The 18408-nt window shown below is 46.3% G+C and overlaps 1 protein-coding gene across 15 annotated transcripts in view; it reads right to left on the reverse strand.

The window, feature by feature from the left end:
- The window catches only part of EP400 (E1A binding protein p400), a 293821-nt gene that overhangs the window by 88902 nt on the left and 186511 nt on the right, over positions 1–18408 (reverse strand). For all 15 annotated transcript variants that reach the window (XM_075322084.1, XM_075322051.1, XM_075322044.1 and 12 more), the window contains 8 exons: positions 15246–15535; positions 14914–15116; positions 13476–13645; positions 12962–13158; positions 12764–12875; positions 10596–10739; positions 10357–10506; positions 7514–7597 (listed from right to left, as the gene is read on the reverse strand). In XM_075322084.1, the coding sequence (XP_075178199.1) occupies positions 7514–7597; positions 10357–10506; positions 10596–10739; positions 12764–12875; positions 12962–13158; positions 13476–13645; positions 14914–15116; positions 15246–15535 (1350 nt within the window). The remainder of the gene's footprint in view (positions 1–7513; positions 7598–10356; positions 10507–10595; positions 10740–12763; positions 12876–12961; positions 13159–13475; positions 13646–14913; positions 15117–15245; positions 15536–18408) is intronic.

The raw sequence follows: 18408 nt of genomic DNA on the forward strand, positions 1-18408 counted from the left end.
CTAAAAGTGTAGCTCCTCCCTCTGAGCTTATACACCCCCTGGTGAGCCAGTCACAGCCAGTTTAGTGCAAAAGCTGAAGGAGAATAGCCACCCACAAGTAGAACAGAGCAAGAGCCGGAACAACCGGAGACTCTGTCCACGACAACAGCCGGTGAAAACACGCGGAACAAGGAAATTGCCAACAGGCAACAGGGAGGGTGCTGGGTCTCCCAAGACGGAACTATAAGAAAAAGAATTTACAGTAAGTAAACAAAATTCTCTTTTTCTTTATCGTTCCTTTGGGAGACCCAGACCTTGGGACGTTCCAAAGCAGTCCCTGGGTGGGAAATAAACAGAAAAACTAAGAAGTAGGCAGAACCTAACTTCACAAATGGGCGACCGCCGCCTGAAGGATGCGTCTGCCCAAGCTCGCATCTGCCGAAGCATGAGCATGCACTTGGTAGTGCTTTGACAAGGTATGCAGGCTAGCCCAAGTGGCAGCCTGACAGACTTGTTGAGCCGTAGCCTGGTGCCTAAAAGCCCAAGAGGCACCGACAGCTCTGGTCGAGTGTGCTTTGATACCCGGCGGGGGAGGCGCCTGAGTACTCTGGTAGGCGTCCGAAATGGTCGACCTAATCCAACGGGCTGAGGTCGGCTTAAAAGCAGGGAGGCCCTTGCGCCGACCTGTGGTTAGCACAAAAAGAGAGGTGCACGGCCTAAGCGCAGCGGTGCGAGACACATAGATCCGGAGAGCACGCACCAGATCTAGAGTATGTAGAGCTTTTTCAAAGCGATGAACAGGGGCCGGACAGAAGGAAGGTAAGGTAATGTCCTGGTTAAGGCGGAAGGGAGAGACCACCTTAGGAAGAAAGTCCGGAGTCGGACGGAGAACCACCTGGTCTTGATGAAAGACTAAAAAAGGTGACTCCGAGGAGAGCGCAGCCAAATCAGAGACTCTCCTGAGAGAAGTTATGGCAACCAGAAAGGCCACTTTCTGTGAAAGACGATACAAAGAAACCTCCCTAAGAGGCTCAAAGGGGGGTTTCTGCAAGACCGTGAGAACCAAGTTAAGGTCCCAGGGGTCCAAGGGCCGCCGGTAAGGTGGAATGATGTGAGACGCGCCCTGCATGAAGGTACGGACCTGAGCCACCCGAGCGAGACGCCACTGGAACAGAACTGACAGAGCTGAAACTTGTCCCTTGAGAAAGTTGAGGGACAGTCCTAGCTGCAGACCAAACTGTAGAAAAGACAGAAGGGTCGGCAAGGAGAATGGCCAAGGAGGATGGCCGGTAGAGCGACACCAGGACAGGAAAATTTTCCAAGTCCTGTGATAGATCTTAGCGGAGGAAGACTTGCGGGCCCGAGTCATAGTGGAGATGACTTCAGGGGGAATACCAGAAGCCGTCAAAATCCAGGACTCAAGAGCCACGCCGTCAATTTGAGGGCCGCAGAATTCGGGCGGAAAAACGTACCTTGCGAGAGCAGGTCTGGACGGTCCGGGAGATGCCCCGGCATCTCTACAGACAGTTGGAGCAGGTCCGGATACCAAGCTCGCCTGGGCGAGTCCGGTGCAATGAGGATGACTCGACGGCCCTCCATTCTGATCTTGCGCAGGACTCTGGGCAAGAGAGCTAGAGGGGGAAACATGTAGGACAGACGAAACTTGGACTAGTCGTGAACCAGAGCGTCCGCGGCGAAGGCCTGAGGATCGTGGGAGCGAGCCACGTAAACAGGAAACTTTGTTGTTGTGACGGGATGCCATTAGGTCCACGTCCGGAGTGCCCCATTTGCGGCAGATCGACTGAAATACTGCCGGGTGCAGGGACCACTCGCCACCGTCCACGCTTTGAAGGCTGAGATAATCTACCTCCCAGTTGTCCACGCCTGGGATGTGGACTGTGGATATGGTGGACCTGGAGTCCTCCGCCCATTGAAGAATGCGTTGTACCTCCATCATTGCCAGGCGGCTGCGTGTCCCGCCTTGATGGTTGATGTAGGCAACCGCTGTCGTGTTGTCTGACTGGACTCGAATGTGCCTGCCCGCCAGCAGGTGGTGAAATGCTAGGAGAGCTAGAAGCACGGCTCTGGTTTCCAGCACATTGATTGAAAGGGCTGACTCGGACGGAGTCCAAGTGCCCTGTGCTCTGTGGTGGAGACATACCGCTCCCCAGCCGGATAGACTGGCATCCGTGGTGAGAATCACCCAGGATGGGGTCAGAAAAGAGCGCCCTTGGGACAGGGAGAGGGGCCGAAGCCACCACTGAAGAGAGCTCTTGGTCCGTGGCGACAGAGCCACTAACTTGTGTAAGGAGGAAGACCGCTTGTCCCAACAGCGGAGAATGTCCAGCTGCAGGGGGCGCAGATGGAACTGGGCAAAGGGAACAGCCTCCATGGACGCCACCATTTGACCCAGCACCTGCATTAGACGCCTGAGGGTATAACGGCGGGGCCTCAGGAGAGAGTGCACCGCCAACTGAAGAGACAGCTGTTTGTTTAAGGGCAACTTCACAAGTGCCGGCAAAGTCTCGAACTGCATCCCTAGGTACGTGAGACTCTGGGTCGGAGTCAGAGTGGATTTGGGAAGATTGACAAGCCACCCGAATTGGGCTAGAGTGGCGAGAGTGAGCGAGACACTCCGCTGACAGTCTGCGCTGGATGGAGCCTTGACTAGAAGGTCGTCCAGGTAAGGGAGCACTGCCAACCCCTGGAGGTGCAGAACCGCAATCACTGCTGCCATGACCTTGGTGAATACCCGAGGGGCCGTGGCTAACCCGAAGGGGAGAGCCACGAATTGGAAATGATCTTCTCCTATTGCAAAGCGTAGCCAACGCTGGTGTGAAACTGCAATTGGCACATGTAGATAGGCATCTCTGATGTCGATGGACGCCAGGAAATCCCCTTGGGTCATTGAGGCAATGAATGATCGCAGAGACTCCATGCGAAAGTGCCGCACCCGAACATGCTTGTTGAGAAGCTTAAGATCCAGGATGGGCCGGAAGGTACCGTCCTTTTTGGGAACTAGGAAGAGGTTTGAGTAAAAACCTCTGAACCGTTCCCGGGCGGGAACTGGTACAATGACTCCGTTGGCCTGCAAGGCTGCCACGGCCTGTGAGAAGGCGGCGGCCTTGGAACAGGGGGGAGTTGAGAGAAAAAATCTGTTTGGAGGGCTGGAAGGGAATTCTATCCTGTAGCCGTGAGAGATGATATCTCTCACCCACTTATCGGAGACTTGTTGAAACCAAGCGTCGCCAAAGTGGGAGAGCCTGCCACCGACTAAGGATGTTGCTGGAGCGGGCAGAGAGTCACGAGGAGGCTGCCTTAGTGGCAGGATCTCCTGCGGTCTTCTGTGGACGCGCTCTTGGGCGCTAGTTGGATTTCTGGTCCTTAGCTGAGTTAGCGGACGAGGCGGAGGGCTTAGAGGACGACCAGTTGGAGGAACAAAAGGAGCGAAACCTCGACTGAATCCTACCCTGGGCAGGTTTCCTGGTCTTGGTTTGTGGCATGGAAGTACTCTTCCCGCCAGTAGCTTCTTTAATAATTTCATCCAGCTGTTCACCGAACAGCCAGGAACCAGCAAAAGGGAGCCCAGCAAGGTACTTCTTTGAAGAAACATCTGCCTTCCACTCTCGAAGCCACAAGATCCTGCGGATAACGAGGGAATTAGCCGAAGCCACCGCAGTGCGGTGAGAAGCCTCTAGCATGGCAGACATGGCATAAGAAGAAAAAGCTGAAGCTTGAGAAGTTAAGGCAACCATCTCGGGCATAGATTCCCTGGTGAGGGAATGCATCTCCTCTAGAGAAGCAGAGATGGCTTTGAGGGCCCACACTGCTGCAAAAGTTGGGGAAAACGCGGACCCCGCCGCTTCATACACGGATTTGGCCAGAAGGTCAATCTGACGGTCAGTGGCATCCCTAAGGGAAGTGCCATCAGCCACCGACACAACGGTCTGGGCTGAGAGCCTAGACACTGGAGGGTCTACCTTTGGGGAGTGAGCCCACTCCTTGACCACCTCAGGTGGAAAGGGAAAACGGTCATCAGAACCACGCTTTGGGAAGCGTTTGTCAGGACAGGCCCTGGGTTTGGTCACAGCGGTCTGAAAACTGGAGTGGTTAAAGAACACATTCTTTACTCTCTTAGGCGAGGTAAACTGGTGCTTTTCTGCCAGAGAGGGTTGCTCTTCTGATACTGGCGGATTAAGATCCAGTACAGAATTAATGGAAGCAATCAAGTCACTGAGTTCTGAGTCACCCTCGGAAAGATCAATGGGGCACATGGAGTTAGCCTCCGAACCCCCTGTAAAGGCATCCTCCTCATCCTGCGAGTCAGCTCTTGAATCAGAGCCGCGGGATGAGGAGGGAGAGGAAACCCTGCGGCGCCTCTTAGGAGGACGGGGTCTGTGCCCTGATGATGAATCCTCTGTGAGCTCCAGTGGACGGAGGTCAGAGGATAGGGATCCTAAAGGACCCTTAGCAAAAGCATTAGAGGCACCCTGAGAAGGGGGCTGATGCATATTCATCAAAGTCCTGGACAAAAGTCCCATGGACTCAGCAAATGACTGGGAGATAGACCTGGAGAAGGACTCTACCCAGGCCGGGGGTTCAGCCACAGGTGCAGAAGCAGCCTGAGAGACCACTGGGGGTGAGACTCCAGGCTGTGGCACCTCCAAGTTAGAGCAGACATCACAATGTGGATAGGTGCTCGGTTCAGGCAGCAGGAGCTTACATGCAGCGCATGCAGTATAAAACTTTGGAGCCTTGCTCCTCGTGTGAGACATGCTGCTGGAGTGGGGAAAACAGCTTCTACAAAGAGAATGAACCCCAGGGAGTATATTCAGAGGTCCACAACCAGAGACCGGCTGTGGCTTACCAGACCACTGGAAGCGGTGTTGTGTGCCCTCCAGATCCCGAAGCCCGGACCCCCAATGCACAGCACCTCAGCAGGGATGCAGAGTGCAGGATGGCCCAGCGCAGAGTGAACCCTCCAAGAAAATGGCCGCCGGAGCGAAGAGAGGGGGCGGAACGGGGGTGTCCCTGTAGGAAAGCGGGAACTGGAGGGCCATAGAGACCTGCAGGGGAGGAGTCACGCACAAGCAGTGGGGAGTGTCCCTCCCCTGTGCAGGACGGCTGCCGGGAGGAGCCGTGCCTGTCCCTCTGCATGAGTGACATGCGAGGGCAGGTAACAGAAACTAGGCCTCCGGCAAAGCCGGGGCCTAAATTTGAGCAGCGAGGCCGACGCGCAGGCACCATCGGCGCGGTTCTCGGGCGAAAGCCAGAGGACCCGCCGGAAATGCCAAAACAAACACAGCAAACACACTCTCCCCATACAATAAAGGACAGGGACCCCCAACATATGAACGTCTCAGGTACTTAGCTGCTGAGACGCAGGGCCAGGTCCCTGGGGATGAGTGCTCCGGTCCAGCAGAATCCTCAAGGGGCTGTGGACGGAGACCGGTCTCCTGCCAGGCATGGAGGCCGCGCTGGCTCCCACTTCAATCCAGAGCCCAGGAGGGATGGTGAAGGAGCACGGCATGTAAGGCTCCAGCCTTGGAAATTAACCTTACAATACCACCGACACAGTGGGGTGAGAAGGGATAAGCCGGGAGTCCACACGTGGACCCGCACTTCTTCAATCTCTTTCCAAAAAAGAAAAAATCATATGAGAATGCATGTGTGGATGTATGCCTCCTGAACACAAAGCGATAAACTGGCTGTGACTGGCTCACCAGGGGGTGTATAAGCTCAGAGGGAGGAGCTACACTTTTAGGTGTAGTACTTTGTGTGTCCTCCGGAGGCAGAAGCTAAACACCCAAGGTCTGTGTCTCCCAAAGGAACGATAAAGAAATATTTAAAAATACCCAATTGGAATTAACAAAAGGTAACTCAGTATGTGCCAAATACTTTCATTGTTAAAATCACCGCAATGGAGGTGAAATAAAAAAGGTTTTATTATGCAGCCACTATTACATCGTGTGCCCAATTCAACACAACAAAATTGGTGAAAGGTCCTCTTTAAAAAAAAAAAAAAGACCTTAAGAAGGTATAAAAGTTTTTTTCATTGCCTACACATCTGCAGTATTAGAATAATAAGGTTTCTTGGTTCAATGTCAACCTTTTATCAGTCAAGACAAGTCACCATACACTCTAAAGTCAGCACTCTTTTCACCATGGTATTTTTATTCTCCGTCCACAGTGAACCCTCCATGAATATCTACTGCTTCAGAATGTTAATAGGACACAACAACCCCTGCATCAATCTTCAATCCCAGATCGGTAAACTACCATGATTCCTAGTGTGAGGAACAAACTCCTACCATCTGTATTCTTCTATGGTACATTATTTAGTCAAGTGTGGGATGAATAGTCAGCCTCCTGGCAAGTGGGGTAAATGAATAGTGTGTGTGTATAAATAAGTTAAGCCAGGTGTGTAACAAGGAAGATGGCAGATGACCAGGTTACGTGTTCTGGACGCTGACTGTTGGGGGGCACCAACAAGCCACTGTGCTTTAGTCAGGGTACTTACATACAAGGCTATACAAAAACCAAGAAGAGTTGAAGGTGAAGAATAAATATTTTATTTATTATATTGCAAAAAATTCATAAGACATGAAGGGATGTTTAAGATCAGATACAAAGGGGATGGGGTAACAGTACAAAGGTAAACTGCACACAATATGACAGAAAATGAAAAGGACCCCTCCCCCAGGCAATGCGACCCGCTATAATGAGTAGTAGGATTATAAGGAAAAAATCAGCAGTCCGTTCAGGTGTAAAGTCACAGTAAATGAAGACATATATGTGGAATGATAAATATAGTGACGTAGTGCATGGATCAGAAACTGTCATACCATACTATAATACTGCCCTTGGAAAAAGCGTTCCTGCGAAACGATCGTTAGGGGGACCCCTCTCCTGTCCTCTGCGAACCCCTATCATTTATAGGTAAATATCTGAATCTTTACTTTCACTGTTTGATGGTTGATTTCAAAATACAGATTTCATTGTTTATCTTCTCAGTCCTAATATCCTATTACGCCCCATTAATCTTACACCTTGCGGTGGCTGTGTATCTCTATACATTTAAACATCCTTTTCTACTTCACTTCCTAAACTTTTCAGTGACTATTTCCATACTCCTAAGTGTGTGTCCTAGTGCATGGATCGGGAATTCAACCGCGAAATAAGTACATGTATCAATCCATTCTAGTATGGTATGACAGTTTCTGATCTATGCACCTTCAACTCTTCTTGGTTTTTGTTCTTCCTTCCCTCCGTTTTTTTCCATTTTTCTTGTAGAACATACCCACCGAGGGGTCACTATTCAGTGACACCTCGGTGTATTTTTAACTTTGATATGGCCAGTTTTATTCTGTGTCTAATACAAGGCTATAGTAGCACACCATACACTTAGGTACAAGAAAATTATGGCTCTTAGTTCAGAAAACAACATGAAGATGTAATAAGTGATATCAGCATTGCAGGAGTTAACTTGCTTCTACTTTCATTCCAACAAGTAACAGGGGACACATACACTAACCTCTGTTGTCTCTGTCTTTTCTGGAGCACTTGATGTATAGAATTCTTCCAGGTAGTTCAAGGCGTACTTCTCAATAGGGGTTAGCTGGAGGACACAGCAGGAGTTGTGGTTAATGATATCTTATCTTAAAAAAGTGACCATTCTTTTATACACCATGGAATTTTATAAATGCATTTGTGAAAAAAATCCTGAAGAAGCTGCTGTAACCTGTGTTATTCCTGCTTCTGGCTAGAATATGCGGAGAGCTAGCCTTAAGCCTTGTGCGCACGCTGCATATTGTTCCACGTTTTCCTTTCCCAGCAAGGTCCAGGAGATTTCATTTTTGCTGTGTGCACGTTGCAGGTTTTTTGGCTGCATCTTTGTGGTGACCACAAAGATACAGCATGTCAATTCTTTTTGCGTTTTGTCCCTGTGTTTCGGTGGACTGGCAGATCATACTTACCGAGTCACCGGGGCGGCTGTCACACTGCTCCTGTGGCCTTTCATTTTTTTCCCTTGCCACTCATTAGGCTCATACATATTTACTGCTTCACCCGCCCACCAGCATCTGTTGCAGTCAGATGAGCCCCCACACTGAGTGACAGCACATCTGAGACTTCCAATCAGAGATGCTGGTGGGTGGGTCTATATTGTGCAGTAAAATAAATAAATAAAAAAATTGGCGTAGGATCCCCCATATTATGATACCAGCACAGATGAAGCCAGACAGCTGGGGGCTGGTATTCTCAGGCTGGGGATACCAATGGTTATTGGGCACCCCCCAGCCTAAAAATATCACCCAGCAGTCGCCCAGAATTGCCTCATCCATCAAATCGACAGTCCCGAAACTTTACCAGGCTCTTCCCGATTGCCCTGCTGTGGTGGCAATCGGGGTAATGAGGGAGTTAATGGCAGCTCACATCAGCCACTAATTCCTAGATTAGTGATGGCAGGAATCTATGAGACACCCTCATCACTAATCTGTAAGCGAAAGTAAATAATACAAACAACAAAAAAGATTCTTTATTTGAAATAAAAGACAAAAAAAGCACTCTTTCACCACTTTATTAATCCCCAAAACACCCGAGTCACCTGCGTGACATCATTGCTGATTGCGCATCTCACCTCAGTTGTTGTGTGGAGCTCACAGTGGGCAATCCTGTTCTATGGTGTTAGGTGTGAGCTTCAGATGTAGCATTTTTGCCATGGGTGCGTTTTTTGGGGGCCAAAAACATGCATCTTTGTGGTCACCACAAAGATGCAACGTGCGCACATAGCCTTAAGTTGCCCATACAAATTAGATTAAGTACACTGAGCCTGTTGTTTTTGGGCAGACAATCCAATTCTGAAACAACAAGTATCTACAGAAGTCAGAATTATCTATGCTGGATTTCAGTATAAGGCCCCTTTACACACTGAGACTTTCTAGCGATCCCACCAGCGATCCCAACCTGGCCGGGATCGCTACAAAGTCTCTTTTAAGTCGCTAGCGAGCTGTCAAACAGGCAGACCTGGCCAACGACGCAGCAGCGATGCAGACCTGCAGACTGACCTAGCTGGTCATTAGGGACGTGTTAAAGCATCTATTTGAAAGAGAAGTCACTAACGAAGTTGTTGTAATGGTGTCAAACACACCGATGCATGCTGCTCAGCGGGAAACAAAGGACCAAATAATGTTCCTGAACAATTTGTAGCGATCAGCGATCTCACAGCGGGGGCCAGGTCGCTGATGCGTTTCACACACTGCAATGTCGCTGGGGAGGTCGCTATTGCGTCACAAAACCGGTGATGTTACAGCGATGTCGTTAACGATTTTGCAGTGTGTAAAGGGGCCTTAAGTCTTCATTCTCTTCCCATTGTGAACATATGCCTGGCTACTTTTATTTTTGCATTTCTCAAGAACTGTCTGTTTTGGCGGTATATTATTATTTTGTTGTCTTACACTAGCTACTGGGTTTATGTAGTACCATAATTCTGTTGGTCTCATCTGGTGTTTGTCACATATACGGTATGTGTATAGTTATTCTTCATGTTTTGTTTTACACCTTACTAGGCAGGGGTCATTCTTTACTATAGGAATTTACTCTGGGTTCTTTTTAATCTAGCTTTTCCAGTGCTTTGTTTCCAAACACTGTGCTCTATTAGTAAAGTAACATACTACATCTTTTCTGAGTGCAGCTTTCAGATTTTTACATTATTCTAAAAGAAAATGTCCTATTTTTGCCTCATGGAAGTTTTTGTATCAATTATCCAAAAGTATATGCACATGTATTTCTGTATAAATGTATAAGTATAAGTACTGTATGTATATGTTTATATGTAAAATGTGTGTAGTGGAATACAGCTGCTGCAAACCAGCACATTTAAAAAAAATAAGATATATATATTTATTTATTTCTATTTTTTTTAAACATGTTGGTGAATATTTAATTTTCTTGGGGTATGCCATGTATGTGAATCTGGAACTAAGGTAGCTTCTCCCATGTGGGCTAGATACACCTTACTGCCTTCTTCTCATATATTGGCAGTATAGTTGTGTATGTAGGGGCAACCTGTTGTCCTTTAATGTCTGCAGTCAGAGGAAAAAAGGATCAGCACCTTTCATTTATGGGGGATACAATTATTTCCATCTCTCTACTGAAATAAACATGTACTCCCAGCTTTTCTGAGCATAAATACTTATTTGGCAGTTGGGGAAGGTGCTGTTGATTGTACTTCAGTCAACTACTATCTTATGACTTTGGTTAGTATATAAGAGGTAATATTCCAGTGCAAGACTGTGTCTCCCAATTACTTGCTAAATTAATGGCTGTTATGTTAGCTGCTACAATCAATCACGTACAATCATGTATGATGTATTTTACCTGCTCCACCACGGCAGCCAGCTCCTTCAATTCGGAGGTGTCTTCAGAACGGCTTCCTGCTTCTTTCACCTTAATGTCTTGCTCTCCTATTTTCTCAGGCACAGATAACCCCATCTTTACTTCAGGTCCATGTTCAATACTCTTCAAAGCCTTTGTAATTTAATAGAGAGAGATATTATGTTATATTGGTGAAATAACATCTTGTGGGCAATGAAAACAGCGATGCAATTTCTTCTAACCTCTATAAATGGTTTGGCAAATTTTGTAGCTATTGTCTCTGCTGGAGGTGGCTCTTGAGAAAGCATTACAAATTCTTCTGCCTTTACTCCAAATCCTGAGTCCTCCAGGGGTGAATAAAGCTCAAATAGCTCATGAATGGTTTGCTGCGAGAGAAGAAAACATCTAGTTATCTTTGTCACATATAAAAACCAATATCTGCACACTAAGAATGAGATTTGGGGATCACATGTCAGTAAATTTCTCTCACAATATTAGTAACAATACTTCTAATTTCAGCACTATTGTGGTTATTTAAGAAGTCAATGGACTCGATTCATCAAAGCTTTTACGCCAGTATTCTGAAGTTAAAAGTTTTGAAAAGTTGAAAAGAGATAGAGTAGCACATGGGTGCTGCGACCACCACTTATCAAATTCATGATGAGCGGACTGTAGTAGGATTTGTGGCAAGTTGAGCATGGAGGTGCACACCATTTGTCCTATGCTCCTAATTCATAAAGAGGCAGAAGCGTTTTCATAAATCAGGAGTGTCTCACTCTAGCACAACTCCTCATCAGATCAGATCTCCTACTTTGCACTGACGAGGGGCAATCACCCTGAAACACCCTGTCTGCAATTTGAGGTTCTGATCCGGCATAAATCCTAAGTCAAATGAAAAGGCTTGTTAAAGGGTCACTTTTGACTTTTAGGATTGATTGCTACTTCCAATAGGTGGCGCTAGAGTTCATCTTCTTCCTCCCTGAAGAGACAACTTGAACTCAATAAGAACGGCATAAACAATAATGGTTTTACAACAAAGGAGAAAAGGTGGATCACATTTTAGATTAAAGGTGAAAAAGTCAAGAGACTGGTCCAAGACGATACCTCATCATATATTTCATAAAACAGAGGCAATTGTGGTTTTGTCTTGAAAAAGGAGCCAGAATGGCCCAGAAATATGTTGACAAATAAACTACTTAACTGTTCTGCACTATTACCATGTGTAAAGGTTTATCTACATTCAGCAGCGCAGCAATTTCTCCGTGAAAATCCATCTTATCCATAAAGCATAGTTGAACATATAGGAATAAATTCTCGGCTTCCAAAGAGTCAACAGTCAAATAATTACATTTACAAATCTGTTTGCATCCCATTTAAAGGGAAACTGTCATCTCAGAAAACGCTATTTAGCTGCAGATATGGGGATAGTTTGCAAGTAAATAGCTTTAAAATGCGTCCTTGAGAAAATGAAATAATTTCCTATTGAGAGCCACCGATTTCAGCCACGGTGGGCATGCGCGGAGCAGCTACAGTTAACGCTCAATGTAAAGCTCACTATACTATGAGCAGCGGGTATTAGCACGCCCTGACACTCTGATTAACAGATCACTCTGTACAGATGCAAGTGCACAGCAAACTGTCAAAGAAGGTGCCCAGCGAGCTCCCTTGAGAAAGACAGCGAAACGTGCGTTGGGAGCATCCCTGTGATCCCTGGTATGTACTAAAAGTTTTGTGGCCATTGTTGGTGTTGTTTAGTATTCACTAATTATAATTATCTGATCATCCTGAGTTTTGTTATGCACTGTGTATTCTCTACCACTACATAGTTTCTATGTGTATCCGTGTGTGGAAAAGATTATATTGATATCTTGCGCTTTGCACTTTATTGACGCATCAGTTTCACCTTGTAGGATATAGTTCACATCGAACAAACGCACTGCAGACATTTTTTACTTGTTTATATAATCCTTTTAAACAATGGTACATGATTAATGTGAGGTAACCTTTTGCTACAATGTCAACTATTCATAACGTTATTTAAATATTTATAGTAATGAAATAAATTTAATTCCCCATTTGTATGAAAGTGCTTTTACACCAGTTGTTTATAAGGATTATATTGATAATTTTTTCATTCATACTCAGTGTTCCATACCAACAAATATAATTTATATTTACGGGACTAACCCAGGGAAATCTTTTTCACCTGAATATTCTCTCCAAACTTATGACCATGGTTGTATGTCATTTTAATCTAAAATAAATATTTTTGTGAATTAAATTATTTATCCAGTGCATTCCTTGGTTGGTTTAAAACATTGTAACACTATTTGACTGAAGATTAACCCTATACCTGCAGGTAAATACCTTTTTATAAGGTGACAGGTTCCCTTTATTATTAAAAAAGTACCTGTGTCAGAAAAGCCATAGAAAAGTCATTTCCCTGAGCTGCAACTTCTCGTATTAAATCCTTAGTGCCATTCTTCAACAGCTTCTCCTCCACAGAGTTTCCACTTACGAGCCTAAGTTTACAAAAGTTACATTTATTAAAGATAGATTGATGGCTACTTTATTTTGATTTCCCAGGTTATCAAAGCACAGCTCTTACCGATAAATGTGGATATCCTTTGTCCTTCCAATCTGATCGCACCAGGCTTGCGCTCTAGAGTCCATCACTGGATTTAAATCACTGTCATAAAAGATCGCGGTGTCAGCTTCCACATAGGGAACTCCGAGAGATCGGCTTTGGGTAGATATTACGATGCAGAAAATTCGGGGATCTTGATTAAAGCTCCTCATCAGATCCTGTGTAACAATGTAAATAACAATTCTGATTGCAGAAATTCTCGTAATCATTATTTAGTTTCTATATATTCTTGTTTTATGCTAGAATATAAAAGAGATTTGTGTTGCTCCAGCCAATTAAATGTATCTGCCATCGGGTGAGTTGGTAGACCACCGTACATACTATATAGTTGCTTGAGCTCACAGAAATCAACAAATTTGGTAGTCATGTGTATAGCCATCTAAATATTTTTCCTAAAATCTGAATATCTTACAAGATAAAAAACGTTTGTCCCCCTCTAACAAGTATACCAATATCATGATAAGCTGTTACATACGTGACATTGTTCATAGTTTGCAAACTCATCAATCCTCAAGAAGCTGAAACTGTTGATGTCCAGGAAGGTCTCCAAAATATCTAGCATGAGCAGCATCTGGGAGAAGATCAAAGCACGGCGACCCTCAGACCTCAGCTTCCTCAGGAGGATGGACAATGCTTCCAGCTTTCCTGTGTGCAAAAATAAAGTCAGTAAGTATGGTCATCGCTAGTGAACTGAAAAAGACGTCTCCAAGGTTCACAAGACTTCAGATCAATGATTAAAAGGAACATCTAATCGGCTCTGTTTAACCGGCAAAGGAAGCTTTGTGCCGAAACAAAGTATCAGTTATTTCCACTTTCTGTCTATTAGGCTATTTGCGCACGTTGCGTACTGTCCCTGCAAACATTTCTGCAGCGATTTGAACAGCACACGTGCGCTTCAAATCGCTGCAGAAAGAGTCCGTAATGAAAAAAAAAACGATTCCATGCGTTCTGACTGCAGCCCCTCCCATAGACAGAGCGGGGGATGCATGCAGAGCGCAGGAAAGAAGTGACATGTCACTTCTTAGAACGCGCGCTTCAGGCAGTAGCCGAAGCGCTGCGCTCTAATATGCCATGTGCGCACGTCTCCTGCGTAATCTTCATAGATTGTGCTGGGGACGCAGGACGCATGCAGTTACGCTGCGGTGCATATCGCAGCGTAACTGCATGCAAATACGCAATGTGCGCACATAGCCTTACTGAGACAGAAATATAAGCCGTGAATACAGAAAGAGATCAGAAAGAAATGTCCTTCCCAATGTCTCTGTCCTTTAATCAACACAAAATTAACATTTTTTATGATTTTTTGGATGGTGTTTAAATGGTTTTGTGATCGTGGTGTTTGAAAAGGGTTTTCTGGTTTCGAAAATTACCTCTTCCCTGTGCAGTTTGTCTTAGACAAATAAACTGTTCTTTACTCACCTTCCTCAGGTCCAAGTGCTCAGTCTCAACCACTTCTCCTGGTGTCTGTAATTGTCTGCAGTGCTGACATCATGCAGATAGCACTGCAGCCAATCACTGAGCTCAGCAGCTCTGCCAGAGTAGAAGGCATGAGCCGGAAAGCTTACTTATTGACTAAAGCTCTGATGCCAGCGCTGCAGATAATAACAGGCGTTGGGAGCAGCGTCAGAGAATCACTGCTGAACGCAGGGAGGGTGAGTAGAGAACAGTTTGTTTGTATTTTTAATCAAAGTGCAACGAGGAGACAAGGGTTTTCTGAAAATGGAAAATCAGTTTAATGCCACTTGATGGCATAGGGGATAAGTGCTGCAACACTGGAAGCCCCACAGGTGAGACGATTGTTTCTCCTTACTGTTCAAGGGCACTGAGAAAGAGATTAAAGCTGCGTAGCAAGAAGCATGAACCCTGCCACTCTGGATTGGGCAGACTTTGCCTATTATCAGCATGTAACCAACCTGAGTCACACTGGATGAGCCGCAGGTCAGGCGTCTGCACACAATTAGGAGTTGTCTGTTCTCGCAAGCACTGTAGGTATGGGGCTGCCTGCTTCTCCATTCTGTGCCTTAGCATCTTCATGTTGTGGGTATATAAGGGAGGAGGATGTGGCACTGCCAACATTGGAGAAGGAGCAACAACAGCAGGCACCACACAAACCGCACTATAAAAAGGAGAGGATGAAAAATAAAAGCTATGATATATTCCACAGTTCCCACATTTTACCACAATGATCCTACTACATATATAAACAAGCCAGAAGCGGCGTATTCTTGTAAACTACAACACTCACCTTCTAGCAAGAGGTCCCAGTATTGCCTTCTGCTGCTCTGTGGATAGAATAAGTTGGCCCAGAGGGTCTCTCATGTCTTTGGAAGAGTGAGAAGATTGCAGACAGTTCACAGATCCCACCCATCCCCACTGTGTTTCTTTCTCAGGTGGATGAAATCTAGAAGACTGCATTTGAAAAAGTGATAACAGATCACTCCCATAAATGGGAGCCAGCGCGCAGCGCCGTTCATTGCTGGTAAATAGACGCTCCAGGCGATCTCTTAATATTCGCTGTTTTTCTTCCATAAAATCCTGCATTAAAGCAAAATAAATCACATTGTGATCTTTTATATTCTGTAGTAGGGGGATTGATTCACATAAAATCATTATCTTTTAATCCCTTAATGACCACGGGCAGTAATATTATGTCCTTGTGGTCATAGTGTTAATCCCCACCGGCTGCTGTGGGGGCAGCTGGGGGAGATCCACGCACATGTTAGCTGATTTGTACAGCTGACATGTGTGCCTTGCAGGAACGAGAGGACTCGCTATCCACCCGTACCCACTAACCCCTTAAATGGCGCTGTCAAAATGTGACAGTGCCATTTTAATGGCGATCGCGGTAGTTCTGTACTTAACGGCCTCCACCGGAAGTCACGTGACGTGATCAGTGGATCCAATGGTTGTCATGGTAGCACAGGGTCTTGTGATAAGTCCTGTAGCTCACATGACTCCGGTCCTGTAACAAGCAGCTGAATACTGCAGGTTACAAGAGATGAGCATTTCTCCCAATCTGAGTGGTGCTGATCTGATTGGGAGAATAGAATGAGCAATCAGACTGCTGATCCTTATAGCCCCCTAGGGGGACTAGTAAAATTAAAAAAAGTTTGAAAAAATTAAAAAGAAAAATTAAAAATCCTAAAAGTTCAAATCACCCCCCTTTCGCCCCATTGAAAATTAAAGGGTTAAAAAAATTAAAAAATATACATACATTTGGTATCGCTGCATTCAGAAATGCCCGATCTATCAAACTATAAAATCAATTAATCTGATTGGTAAACGGTGTAGCAGCAAAAAAATTCCAAACGCCAAAATTCTGTTTTTTGGTTTCCGCAAATTTTGCGCAAAAAGGCTATCAAAACATAGCATCTGCGCAAAAATGGTACCGTTGAAAATGTCAGCTCGAGACGCAAAAAATAGGCCGTCACTGAGCCATAGATCCCGAAAAATTTGAACGCTACTTTTTGGACAAACTTCTGATTTTTTTTTAACCCCTTAGATAAAAGTAAACCTATACATATTTGGTGTTTACAAACTCGTATTCAAATAAATACAAGGCACTCTTCAAAGTACAGTTTGTGTGTAGCTTATTTTCAAGAAAAAAAGTGACGTTTCAGCCACGTTATACATAACGGTGGACACCGCTGCTTTCCTTGCTACTGCTATGCTGACACTGGTTCTTTATTAAAGGTTCTATTTACACCTGGTTTAGCGTTCTCAGCTACTCATTGTTTCCAGCTGATACTGGTCATTCAGATAAAGCGCTGCTTTAAAGGTACCGTCACACTAAGCAACTTACCAGCGGTCCCAACAACGATAGGGATCGCTGGTAAGTTGCTAGGAGGTTGCTGGTGAGATGTCACACTGCGACGCTCCAGTGATCCCACCAGCAACCTGACCTGGCAGGGATCGCTGGAGCGTGGCTACACGAGTTGCTGGTGAGCTCACCAGCAACCAGTGACCAGCCCCCAGTGACGCGTGGAAGATGCTGCGCTTGGTAACTAAGGTAAATATCGGTAACCAACCCGATATTTACCTTGGTTACCACCGCACGGAGCTACACGTGCAGAGAGCAGGGAGCAGCGCAAACTGAGAGCTGGCTCCTTGCTCTCCTAGCTACAGCACACATCGGGTTAATTACCCGATGTATGCTGCAGCTAAATGTGCACAGAGCAGAAAGCAGCGCACAATGCTTAGCGCTGGCTCCTTGCTCTCCTAGTTACAGCACACATCGGGTTAATTACCCGATGTATGCTGCAGCTAAATGTGCACAGAGCAGGGAGCAGCGCACAATGCTTAGCGCTGGCTCCTTGCTCTCCTAGTTACAGCACACATCGGGTTAATTACCCGATGTGTACTGCAGCTAAATGTGCACAGAGCAGGGAGCAGTGCACACTGCTTAGCGCTGGCTCCCTGCTCTCCTAGCTACAGCACACATCGGGTTAATTAACCCGATGTGTCCTGCAGCTAGCTACATGTGCACAGAGCAGGAGTCGGCACTGACAGTGAGAGCGGCGGAGGCTGGTATCGAAGGTAAATATCGGGTAACCAAGGACAGGGCTTCTTGGTTAACCGATGTTTACATTGGTTACCAGCCTCCGCAGAAGCCGGCTCCTGCTGCCTGCACATTTAGTTGTTGCTGTCTCGCTGTCACACACAGCGATCTGTGCTTCACAGCGGGACAGCAACAACTAAAAAATGGCCCATGACATTCAGCAACAACCAACGACCTCACAGCAGGGGCCAGGTTGTTGCTGGATGTCACACACAGCAACATCGCTAGCAACGTCACAAAAGTTGTTCGTTAGCAGCGATGTTGCTAGCGATGTTGCTTAGTGTGACGGGGCCTTAAGGTCCAGTCACACTAAACAACTTACCAGCGATCCCAACAACGATAGGGATCGCTGGTAAGTTGCTAGGAGGTTGCTGGTGAGATGTCACACTGCGACGCTCCAGCGATCCCACCAGCAACCTGACCTGGCAGGGATCGCTGGAGCATCGCTACACGAGTTGCTGGTGAGCTCACCAGCAACCAGTGACAAGCCCCCAGCGCCGCGTGGAAGATGCTGCGCTTGGTAACTAAGGTAAATATCGGGTAACCAACCCGATATTTACCTTGGTTACCAGCGCACGCAGCTACAGGGAGCAGCGCACACTGAGCGCTGGCTCCCTGCTCTCCTAGTTACAGCACACATCGGGTTAATTAACCCGATGTGTCCTGCAGCTACATGTGCACAGAGCAGGAGCCGGCACTGACAGTGAGAGCGGCGGAGGCTGGTAACAAAGGTAAATATCGGGTAACCAAGGACAGGGCTTCTTGGTTACCCGATGTTTACCGTGGTTACCAGTGTCCGCAGAAGCCGGCTCCTGCTGCCTGCACATTTAGTTGTTGCTGTCTCGCTGTC

Source organism: Anomaloglossus baeobatrachus, chromosome 1, assembly GCF_048569485.1.
Source record: "Anomaloglossus baeobatrachus isolate aAnoBae1 chromosome 1, aAnoBae1.hap1, whole genome shotgun sequence".
NCBI classification, from domain to species: Eukaryota; Metazoa; Chordata; class Amphibia; order Anura; family Aromobatidae; genus Anomaloglossus; species Anomaloglossus baeobatrachus.